The sequence below is a fragment of the Oryctolagus cuniculus genome, chromosome 18, assembly GCF_964237555.1.
Source record: "Oryctolagus cuniculus chromosome 18, mOryCun1.1, whole genome shotgun sequence".
NCBI classification, from domain to species: Eukaryota; Metazoa; Chordata; class Mammalia; order Lagomorpha; family Leporidae; genus Oryctolagus; species Oryctolagus cuniculus.
Genome location: NC_091449.1, coordinates 7,913,646 through 7,924,812, shown reverse-complemented (window position 1 = coordinate 7,924,812; position 11,167 = coordinate 7,913,646). Strand labels below are relative to the sequence as shown.

General features: G+C 67.2%; 2 protein-coding genes across 3 annotated transcripts in view; both read left to right on the top strand.

Annotated features, from left to right (window-relative positions):
• The window catches only part of FCGRT (Fc gamma receptor and transporter), an 11,923-nt gene extending 7,611 nt beyond the window's left edge, over positions 1–4,312 (top strand). The window contains 3 exon segments of the mRNA NM_001122937.1: positions 2,417–2,686; positions 3,081–3,194; positions 3,890–4,312. Of these exon segments, the coding sequence (NP_001116409.1) occupies positions 2,417–2,686; positions 3,081–3,194; positions 3,890–3,984 (479 nt within the window). The 3' untranslated portion in view covers positions 3,985–4,312.
• Positions 4,313–4,452: 140 nt separating this feature from the next.
• On the top strand, positions 4,453–10,817 carry RCN3 (reticulocalbin 3). 2 transcript variants are annotated; one of them, XM_051840676.2, is made up of 7 exons: positions 4,453–4,715; positions 5,006–5,253; positions 6,848–7,050; positions 7,933–8,105; positions 8,504–8,564; positions 9,585–9,784; positions 9,926–10,817. In XM_051840676.2, exons 2-7 carry the CDS (start codon positions 5,012–5,014, stop codon positions 10,031–10,033), a joined length of 987 nt encoding a protein of 328 aa, XP_051696636.2. In that variant the 5' UTR covers positions 4,453–4,715; positions 5,006–5,011; the 3' UTR covers positions 10,034–10,817. The 2 variants fall into 2 exon arrangements, with proteins under 2 accessions (XP_051696636.2, XP_051696638.2); XM_051840678.2 differs by having other exon boundaries at positions 4,961–5,253.
• The last annotated feature ends 350 nt before the right edge of the window (positions 10,818–11,167 follow it).

The following is an 11,167-nucleotide window of genomic DNA, read 5'->3' as shown; positions in this document are numbered from 1 at the left end:
GGGTCGTCTAATCCACCACGGGGCGCAGTGCAGACCCCGGGCAGGACGCCGCATGTGCAGACGCCCGGGCCCCTCACTAGGACGGCTTGGCGTCTGTGTAGAGTCCGTGCCCGGCTCCGGGATGCTCTACAGCATCTCCAGGCGACCGGACACCTCCGAGAGGGTGAAGGCGGGTAGAGTCGTTCTGTGCCGTGTAGGGTGTACGACAAGACAAAACTGTGTGCAGGCTCAGTGCCGACACAGCGGGGCTTTCCCGAGATGTAGGTACTGATCAGGCAGGGAGTTTCCGCCCGCTGGTCCACTCCCCAGATTCCCACAATGGCCAGGGCTGGCCCGCCAAAGCCAGGAGCCGGAAGTCAGCCCAGGCCTCCCAGGACGTGCACTCGCACGAAGCTGCGATGGGGAGAGACAGCCCGAGTGGGACGCAAGCGTCTTAGCCGCTGGGCCAGACACATGCCCCAAGTTTTGTTTTGATTTTTATTGATTGACTTTAAAAACACAGAGAGAGAGAGAGATGGGGGGGGGGCAGCGAGCGAGCAAGATACATCCCATCCTCTGCTCACTCCCCGATGCCTGCATCAACCGGGCCGGGTCAGGCTGAAGCCAGGAGCCCCAAGCTCCATCCGGGTCTCCCCCGTGGGTGGCAGGAACCCCCGCACTTGAGCCCTCACCTGCTGCCTCCCAGGCATTAGCAGGGAGCAGGACTGGAGGCCCCACCCCCACCCCCGTTTCTGGTACGGGAGCTCAGCTGCTGGGTCAGACGCCCCCACCCCTGTCCTCTTTGGCGTCCTTTAATTCCTGTCAGTATTCAATGTCAAGGCTGGCACGTTGTCACTTAGGATTATTCCTAAGTCCTGGATGTTGACGCTTCTGTAAACGATTTTTAAAAGTTTCACTCCCCAGTTGTTCGTAGCTGGTTCATACAGCCACTGCTCCTTTCACACGCGGGCCTGTATCTGGAAACTTGGCTGAGTCTGTTCCTGACAAATCTTTATGGATCCTCTTGGGATCTATCATCTGTGACGAGTTTTGTGTATTTTCCAATTTCAGTGCCTTTTGTTTCTTTCCTTGCTTTACTGCACTGGCTAGGAGTCCCAGTAAAGGACTGAGTAGAAGTGGTTATGGTGGAGATACTGTATCCTCAGATCCACGGGGGACCCTCAGCATTTTACATCAAACGTGACAAGAGCTGTAGGGTTCTTGTTGTTCTCCCCATTGTCAAAGGAACCCCTCCAACGCCCAGCTGGCAGAGGAGAGTCGGTTTCATGAGCAGCGGTAAATCTTACCCAGTGGCATTTGCTTTTTTCCCTTTATTTGTTTATTTGGGATGTGGAGTAGTCAGAGAGAGGGAGAGAGAGAGAGACGGAGGTGGGGGGACATCTTCCATCCGCTAGTTCACTCCCCAGATGGCCACAACGGCCAGAGCTGGGCTGATCCAAAGCCAGGAGCCAGGAGCTTCTTCCAGGTCTCCCATGTGGGTGCAGGGGCCCAAGCACTTGGACCATCTTCCACTGCTTTCCCAGGCTCATGAGCAGGGAGCTGGATCAGAAGTGGAGCAGCCAGGACTCGAACCAGCCCCCCTATGGGAATTTATCCACAGTGGTTTTACCCACTATGCCACAGCAGTTTTTGTTTGTTTGTTTTTTGTTTTGTTTTCCCTTGTAAACCAACCTTGCATTTCTGGGATACACTGGACTTGGTCATGCCGTGTTATCCTTTATGTAGGATGGTGACTTCGTCTGCTGATACTGCGTTTACGGACCTGGGTCTGTTTTCATGAGCGACGTTAGCCTTAAGTTCCCTTCCTTGTGGCGTCCGTGGGAGGCGTTGTGGCCTCATAAAATGTGCTGGGAGGTTGTCTCTTTACTTCCTAAAGGTTTTGTGTAAGAGCAGAGTTAGTCTGTAGTGTTCTGAAGAATTCACTAACTGAGCTCATCTAGACCTGGAAAAAACTTTTAAAAAGATTATTTGAAAGGCAGAGTTAGAGAGGGAGAGACAGAGAGATTCCATCCACTGGTTCACTCCCCAAACGGCCGCAAATTGGAGCTGGGCCATGCCAAAGCCAGGAGCCTAGAACTCCTATATGGGTCTCCCAGGAGGGTGCAGGGCCCACGCACTTGGGCCATCTTCCGCTGCTTTCCCAGGCCACAGCAGGGAGCTGGACCGGAAGTGGAGCCGCCGGGACTCGAACCGGCGCCCGTGTGGGATGCCGGTGTCACAGGCTGTGGCTTCCTGCTCCACAGTGCCGGGCCCTGGACTTGTATTGGTGGACAAGTGTGAAATCACGCCTGGCACGTGGCAGCTGCTCAGCCCCTGTGGGGAGGGCTGGTTGGGGTGCACCTGGTGGGTGTCTGTCACCCAGGCCGGCCGAGCCCGGGGTCGCGAGCGGCCGCTGAGCCCGGCCCGTGTCCCGCAGAGCCGCCCTCCATGCGCCTGAAGGCCCGGCCCGGCTCTCCCGGCTTCTCCGTGCTCACCTGCAGCGCCTTCTCCTTCTACCCGCCGGAGCTGCAGTTCGGATTCCTCCGGAATGGGATGGCGGCCGGCTCCGGAGAGGGCGGCTTCGGCCCCAACGGCGACGGCTCCTTCTACGCCTGGGCTTCGCTGTCCGTGCGCAGCGGCGACGAGTACCGCTACAGCTGCGTGGTGCGCCACGCGGGGCTGCCGCAGCCGCTGTCGGTGGCGCTGGGTGAGGTCCCGAGGCTGGCCTTCCTCCCCACGCCCCGTGCGCGCTCCTGCCACTCCGCGGGAGCGTGGCCGCCTGCTAGCGAGGCCCTGCCGCCCCAGGCTTCCTGCCGCCCCAGGCTCCCTGCCGCCCCAGGCTCCCTGCCTTTGCTGCCGCCCGCCCCGCCGCGGCCGGTCCTCCCTGCGCCCGCCTGCCTGCCGTCCTGCTGCCGCCGGCCTGCGCCCACTCTGATCGCTCCTTGTCTGCTGCTGGCCCCGCGTGACCCACCTCCCCGGCCCCAGCCCCGTGCACTGGGACACCGCCCGCCGGCCCTTCCCCTGCCACGCGCAGCCCGGGCTTGGGAAGGGCCGGGGGCACCCCAGCTGCCCGAGGCAGCTCACGGCCTTCTCCCGTGCAGATTGGCCAGCCCAGTCCTCGGTGACCGTGGCGGGCATCGTTGTCGGCGTCCTGCTGCTGGTGGCCGTGGCCGCGGGAGCTGCCCTGGCGTGGAGGAGGAGGAGGGGGCTGCCAGGTGGGGGAGAGACCCCGGGAGAGGGGGCGCTCAGACCTGGGGGGCCCGGAGCGGGCTGCCAGGTGGGGGGGAGACCCCGGGAGAGGGGGCGCTCAGACCTGGGGGGCCCGGAGCGGGCTGCCAGGTCGGGGGGAGACCCCGGGAGAGGGGGCGCTCAGACCTGGGGGGCCCGGAGCGGGCTGCCAGGTCGGGGGGAGACCCCGGGAGAGGGGGCGCTCAGGCCTGGGGGCCTGGAGCGGGCTGCCAGGTGGGGGGGGCGGGAAGAGACCCCGGGAGAGGGGGCGCTCAGACCTGGGGGGCCCGGAGCAAGCTGCCAGGTCGGGGGGAGACCCCGGGAGAGGGGGCGCTCAGACCTGGGGGGCCCGGAGCAGGCTGCCAGGTCGGGGGGAGACCCCGGGAGAGGGGGCGCTCAGACCTGGGGGGCCCGGAGCAGGCTGCCAGGTCGGGGGGAGACCCTGGGAGAGGGGGCGCTCAGACCTGGGGGGCCCGGAGCGGGCTGCCAGGTAGGGGGGGAGACTCTGGGAGAGGGGGCGCTCAGCCCTGGGGGCCCGGAGTGGGCTGCCAGGTGGGGGGGTGGGAAGAGACCCCGGGAGAGGGGGCGCTCAGCCCTGGGGGGCCCGGAGTGGGTGGGCGGAGGCCGGGAGGCAGCTGTGCCCGCGGACGGGGAGCCTGATGCCCCCTTCTCCTCTCCTTAGCCCCCTGGGTCTTTCTCCGTGGGGACGACATCAGAACGCTCCTGCCCCAAGACGAGGGCCCCCAGGACGTGAGCGCCTTCCCGGCCACTGCCTGACGCCCTGTTCCGGCTGCTGGTCGCCGGCCGAGGCAGCCAGCTCTCTCGTGCTGTGAGACCCCTGGAATCCCGGCCTCTCTGAGCCTCCAGGAGTCCTGGACCCGTGCCCCAGGGCCTGCCTCGCCGCCCCCACGTCCACACCGCCTGTAACCCGTGTGGGCCCCCATCCTCTTGTTTGTGCTCCAGTTGGGGGGGCGGGGGAGGCCGAGGGAGTGGGGTGGGGGCGCAAGCCCGGGGCTCCTGGCTCTGCCGTCTAACATGTACCCACTTTTGTATTCCAAGGCATGTATTTCCCACTCACAAATATTTACGTAATACTTTTACTGAAGTCTGTCCTGAGTGCTTGTTGCTGACGATGATGGCTGCCTCCTCCCACTCCCCTTAAGCCGTCCTAACAAAGGGGGGGTGGGAAATACATTTCCCATGAGGCTCTGGGGGCAGGGCCCCTGCGGGTGGGCGGCAGGGCGCCCCGAAGCCTGCCGGGACGCGTAGTTCGGCCCGGCCGCGTCGCCCCCCCCCCCCACGTCCGGCGTGGGCGACCCCGCTCTCTGCTGAGGACGTGGCAAGGGGTGCCCAGCCCCGCCCCTCGGGGCCCTCCGGGGCGCTCATTGGTCGGGGGGCGGGGCCTCTGCGCGGCCGGGGGCGGGGCCCGGCTGGCCGGCGGCCAAACTGGGTATCTTGGCGAGACGGGCAGAACGCCGCGTGGAGCGCGCCGCGGAGCTGGAGACCGGGTAACGGGGAGGGCGTGGGGCAGGGCCCGGCCTGGGAGGGCGGCTCGTGGCGGCTGGGTGCGGGTGTCGGGTCCAGCACGGGAGCGACGCCACGGGGCCCTGAACGTCGCGGGCGGCGCGCGCCACGTCTGCCCCTGCGGCTCGGGACCTCTCTGGGACTCTGCCGCGGGCTGCGCCTCCGAGCGCCCTGCCCTGTTCCCCGACTCCGGCCCTCCCGGCTAATCCCGCTGTCCCGCCCACCTCAGCCCCCTCCCCGAGACCCCTCAGCCCTGGCCTGCACCGCCCCCCAGGGACCGATGATGTGGCCGACGACGATTGTGCTGCTCCTGGTTCTGCTGAGGCGCGGGGCGCAGGCGAAGCCGCCCCCGGACGCGGGCCCGCATGGCCAGGGCAGGGTGCACCAGGCGGCACCCCTGAGCGAAGCCCCGCACGACGACGCGCACGGCAACTTCCAATACGACCACGAGGCCTTCCTGGGGCGGGAAGTGGCCAAGGAATTCGACCAGCTTAGCCCGGAGGAGAGCCAGGCGCGGCTGGGGTAGGGGGCGTGTTCGGAGGGAGCGGGGAGGCAGAGGGGCGCGCTGGCGGGACGGAGGGCTCTGGGTGAGGGCACGCGAGGCGGCTGGGACCGAGGGTGCCACCTCCGCTCCTCGGGGAAGACAGGTGCGGGAAAAACTTGAGGTCACACAGTCTGGGTCCCATCCCAACCCCAGGCTGCTCCTGTTCCTTTGTCGGGGACACCTCCCCCCACCCCCACCCCGGGCCTGAGTTTCCGCTCCCTAAATGGCCAGGGAGACTGATGGGCAAGATGGGATGAGGCCAGAAAGCCGGCCTGGGCAGGATAATGGCTGCGCCCTGAGTCTCATCAGGAGCCGGACTGAGAGGGGGCCAGGCACGGGCGGCCTGTCCATGCCCTGCGGATGGGACAGGGTCCGAGGCCCGTCCCGCCTAGGGTGCTGGAGTCACAGCAGTGACCCCATCAGGCGAGGATCCCTGGCAGTGTGGTGCTGGGGGCAGTGGAGGTTGAGTCCCTTAGGGGGGGCAGCCGGGGAGCGAGCGGTGCAGGAATTCACAGCGTGGGGGGACCGAGGGGCAGCAAGGCCCGAGTGCCAGGGGGAGGGCAGAGAGGGGGCAGATGTCGGTGCCAGCGGCAGGGCCCAGCGGGGATGTGGCCGGCCAGGGGAGCAGGCTGCAAGGTTTGGTGAGTGGGCAGGAGGCGGAGCGGTGGGCAGGGGGCAGGGAGAGGACAACAGGCTAGCCCAGCGCTGACCGCGGGGCCAGGCGGGTGCTGAGGGCCTCCGGCAGGGCAGGGCCTGCTGGGTGTGCCCGCCCACTGCAGAGGGCTAACGAGGTACAGAGCGGCCAGCACTTAGGGTGTCGGGCTGTGGAGCCCACGCTCGATGCAGCCCAAACCTTGAGGGACGGTGTGGGCTTGGGGACGGCGGCCAGAGCAAGAGCAGACCCGGGGAGAGCCCGCAGGCCGGCGAGCCTCGGACCCCACGTCGGGGCTGCTGGCCAGAGGCGGAGGGCTGCAGGCGAGGAGGGCTCCACGTGCAGCGGCTGAGCCCGAACGACCCCCGGCCAGGCGCCGCTAGGGGACCCAAGCGGCCGGACATTCGCGGGATCCCGGCGGAGCGGGAGCAGGAGCCAGAGGCCGAGCCGCGCGGCTGCGGGCCGCGGTCCTGGGGCGGGGCCGGCCGGGCCGAGGGGCGGGGCCAGCTGGAGGGGCGTGGTCAGCGGGCGGGGCGGAGACGGCCGGAGACCCGGTTCCGAGACAGTCTTGGAACAAGCGCCCCGCGGGAGAACGTCCCGCTCCTGGCCCCCTTCCCAACTCTGGCAGGCCAGGGCCGAGGGGCCCGGGAGGGGGTGTTGAGGCCCTCAATTGGTCGAGTGTCCTTCCCCAGGGGGCGGAGTCTGGATAGAGGCGGGGCCTGCGCTGCCCCGAGCCCCGCCCCCTCCAGCGCGGCCGCCCACCTCGGGCCGCGTTTTTCGCCCTACTCGGAGGGGCTGCCCGGGGCCGTGGCCGCGCGGGGCGGAGCCTGGCGGGACTGAGCCGGGGGCGGGGCCGGGGGCGTGGTTCAGCGGGGGCGGGGCCGGTTCGGCACTGACGGGCGCCCCGCCCCGGCTCGCAGGCGGATCGTGGACCGCATGGACCGCGCCGGCGACGGGGACGGCTGGGTGTCGCTGGCCGAGCTGCGCGCGTGGATCGCGCACACGCAGCAGCGGCACATACGGGACTCGGTGAGCGCGGCCTGGGACACGTACGACACGGACCGCGACGGGCGTGTGGGTTGGGAGGAGCTGCGCAACGCCACCTATGGCCACTACGCGCCCGGTACGCGCGCGGGGCCCGGCCCTGCTCCCCGCACGCACGCGACCTGACTCCTAACCTTTGACCTGGGTCTCTGTACCCCGCTGCCCCAGCCCTGCCGGAGCCCCGTCCCGTTCCCTAACCCCTGCCCTCTGCGAACCCCAAAGCCGCCTCCCTGCCCCGACTCCCCGCGGCCCTGCCGTGCCCGCCCGGGCTGACTCAGCTCCCCGGGTGGATCTTGCCCGCCGCGCCCTCACACCTGTGGCTGCAAACACTGCTGGACCTTAGGGTGAAGGGGCCGGGGGGGGGCAGCCCAAGCCCACCCCAGCCACATCTCCCTTCTCCTGGTGCCGAAAGAACTTCCTGTGCGCATGAAACACACTGGGGTGCGCCCTAAGCGCTCACTGCAAGTCCGCGCAGAGAACGCTGGACATCCTGAGGTCGCCGGGCAGCGTCAGCTCCTGTACAGTTATGGGGCGGGGCGAAGGTGTTTCTTGGGCTCCTGCCTTCCCCGCTCCAAGTGCAGCCCCAGCTTCCTACTGGGGCACCCTGGGGGGCTGCAGGGGACGGCCCACGGGCCTGGGTCCCTGCCGCTCATGGGGCGACCTGGGCCGGGCCCCAGGCTCCTGGCTTCCGCAGGCACTGAGGAGCAAAGCATGATGGGAGATTCTCTCTGCCTTTCCAATACACTAAATAATATTTCAAAACCCAAGTTTATTCGGGTGCAAACGTTTTTGAAAGCCATTTGTTCATAATCCACGTTCCCCACGGACTTGCTGACGCCCCCTCGTGTCTGTGAACTGTTGCTGAGTATTAGCTGGTTAGGGACTCGGCTCGTGCCCTTGTGTGGAGCCGCCTGGGACCCCCGCGGGGCGCTCATCGGGCCCAGCCCTCTCCCTCCCCCAGGCGAGGAGTTCCACGACGTGGAGGACGCCGAGACCTACAAGAAGATGCTGGCTCGGGACGAGCGCCGCTTCCGGGTGGCGGACCAGGACGGCGACTCCATGGCCACGCGGGAGGAGCTGACGGCCTTCCTGCACCCCGAGGAGTTCCCGCACATGCGCGACATCGTGGTCGCCGTGAGTGTCCTTGGCCACGCCGTCCCCGTCCCCCGAAGCCGGGCAGCGTCTGCTCTCCCATGCCCCCTGCCGAGCCCCAGGGTGAAATCTCTCCCCACCGGGCTCACAGCCGCACGGGTCCACGCCCAGAGCAGAGTGGGGTGGGGGTCCCGCCCAGAGCAGAGGGGGTGGGGGTCCTGCCCAGAGCAGAGGGGGTGGGGGTCCCGCCCAGCTGAAGGGCTTGCTCCCCTTCAAGAGCGTGCCCCCAGGACAGCTGGCCCTGGGGGACTGGACCTGTGCACTGCTGGACGCAGGGGCCCCTGGCTCCAGCTCACGCCCCTGTCTCCGAGGCCGGCCCCTGCAGCCACACCCCGCCCAGCTCATTCCCCACGGGCTCTGACCCCTCCCCCCCACCCCAGGAGACGCTGGAGGACCTGGACAAGAACAGAGACGGCTTTGTTCAGGTGGAGGAGTACATCGGTGAGTGGGCCCGCTCCCCCTGCAGTGGCCACCCCAACAGTAGGGGCGCAGCCCTCGGCCCGGCCTGGGCTTGTGTCCTCTCCTGCGGGTCCCGGCACCCCAGGGACGGCTGTGAGCCAGGGAAGGAACTGGGGCAGGCCATGGTGTGCATGAAGACACAGGTGGCCGGGGAGGGACAGGCCAAGCTCAGGGGCCCGGGAGTGCGCATCCAGACACACAGAGAGCCTGGAAGATGATGATGAGACTGTGCTGTGGCCTCTAATACGCCACCATTTGTGAGACGCCGACTATTAGATCAGTCGGGGAAAAGCCAAAAGTCGCGAGTTACGCTAAGCCTTTCCTATAAGGCATGGCCCAAACCACAGGCTGCAAACAGGGGGAAGTACTCAGTGAAATACGGTAACCAGTGAATTGGTGGATACTGTAATACACCCCCACCCCCCCCCCATTAAGCAAAGTCTTGGGACACCTGCTCCCTCTGAGCCGGGCCTGTGGGAGCGCGAGCGGGGGGTGGGGTGGGAGGACCGAGGAGGGGCGGCAGGTGTGGGGCAGCGCTCCAGGCCCAGCAAGGCCAGCGCAAAGGCCCTGAATCCCTGCAAGGACTCGCTGGCCTGCAGCTGAGCCGCCTTGAGGGCCCCGCCCCGCCCCAGGCTGCTCCCCGGCGTGGCTGCCCACCAGGGTCGGCCGGCAGTGCCCAGAGAGGCTTTTAGAGGCCGAGGGTCCTGCCCAGGACGACCCAGGCACCCACGGCTGCCCCATGTCTCCATGCTTTTTTATTTAAAAACATTTTTTATAAGAATTACTTATTCGGGACTAGCTCTGTGGCGCAGCTCAAGCCACCGCCGGGGACGCCTGCATCCCATAGGGGGCACCATTGGGTCCCGGCTGCGTTCCGCCTGCACCGCCTGGAAGTTGGGTTCTGAGTCAGAAAAAGGGGCCAAGACAGCCAGGGGAGCCGCCCAGGTGGGGGCTGTGGTTGGACCCCGGCCCTGACCTTGGCCCCTCCCGGTCCGCGCCCAGCGGATCTGTACTCCGCGGAGCCCGGGGAGGAGGAGCCGGCCTGGGTGCAGACGGAGCGGCAGCAGTTCCGGGACTTCCGGGACCTGAACCATGACGGGAAGCTGGACGGCAGTGAGGTGGGCCACTGGGTGCTGCCCCCCGCCCAGGACCAGCCGCTGGTAGAGGCCAACCACCTGCTGCATGAGAGCGACACGGACAAGGTGCCGCGGGGGGCTCCGGGCTCCTGTGAGGCGGGGGCGGGGCAGGGATCTCGCCGCGCCGTCCTGGCTGACCCGGGCCGGGGGGAGTGCTGGGCAGGGGTCTCCCCAAGCGGTCCTGGCTGACCGGGCCCCTCCCTCCAGGACGGGCGTCTGAGCAAAGCCGAGATCCTGGGCAACTGGAACATGTTCGTGGGCAGCCAGGCCACCAACTACGGCGAGGACCTGACCCGGCACCACGACGAGCTCTGAGGGCCCCTGAGGACCGGCCCCTCCCCGTTTCGGCCCTGCGGGATGCCGCTGCTGCCCCCTGGCTGCCAGGGACCCCCGGGGCTGCGTCTCTGCCTCCCATCGGACCTCAGGGGCCCTCAGAGAACCCCGGGGCGAGTGACCCCGATCTTCACCCAGTGCAGACCCAGGCCCGCTCACCCCGAGCCCAGCCTAGGAGAACGTCCACCAACCCCCAGCCTCCAGCGCACGGACCACGGGACTCCCCTGGCCACGGACAATAAAATCCATGCGGGGCCTCAGCTCTGCGTCGGTCTCCTGGGAGGGGCAAGGCCTGTGCAGGGGCCCAGCCCTGCGCTCTGAGGGGAAGCGGAGACGCAGCTCGAGCAACCCCGGGTGACAGCGCTGTGGGAGGGCCTGTGCAAAGGCCCTGAGGCAGGAGGATGTCACCCCCTCCACACACGCCCCACCAGCACCGGCCAGGAACAGGCTACACCAGCGCAGGGGACTGGCAGTCAGGCGAGGCTGAGCCTGGAGGGGAGCCCCCGTGGCTGGGGGTTTGGGGGTCACCTGGTATGCGGGCTGCTCCCGGAGGGGTTCAGACCGGACGGCCGAGTCGCCCCCTGTGTGTCCAGTCATCTGTTTGACCCTGAACTGTGAAGTCTGACCTTCCTGACTTCAGGTTTTTGTTATTTTTTTTTTTCAGGTTTAGCTGGGCTTCTTGGGGTCCCCCCGAGTGGTTCAGGGGCAGTAGCTATTTGAGCAGACTTTCTATAAATAAATGGGTACCTCCCGTCCCGGTCTCTTACCCAGGCCTCGTGGCTCCACTTTGTCGCCGCGGCTCCTGGGGAGGGGGGGCCTGGACCTGCGCCCGGCGCCCCACCCCGCCCCCTCTGAGTGTCCCGCCGCTTCCAGTGCCCGCCCTTCCGGAATTGTTCGAATTCCCGGAGTCTCCGCGGCCCCGCGGCAGTGCTGGGCCTGCAATCCCAGCGTGCGACTCCAGGCTTCCGCAAGTGCCCCCTAGCGGCTGGCGCCGAGAACTACGCGGGAGAGTACCCGAGTTGCACCCCACGCGAGGCATTTTTTTTTTTTTTTTCCCTAAGACTGATTTGAAAAGTGGAGCTATAGAGATTTCCATCTGCTGGTGTGGCCACGGCT

Bases quoted from the DNA above. Each gene is read 5' to 3' on its own strand.
- RCN3 (XM_051840676.2), top strand. From the start codon at position 5,012: ATGATGTGGCCGACGACGATTGTGCTGCTCCTGGTTCTGCTGAGGCGC. The intron at 8,565-9,584 runs GTGAGTGGGCCC...GTCCGCGCCCAG, and splicing joins TCAGGTGGAGGAGTACATCG to CGGATCTGTACTCCGCGGAG. The intron at 9,785-9,925 runs GTGCCGCGGGGG...CCCTCCCTCCAG, and splicing joins ATGAGAGCGACACGGACAAG to GACGGGCGTCTGAGCAAAGC.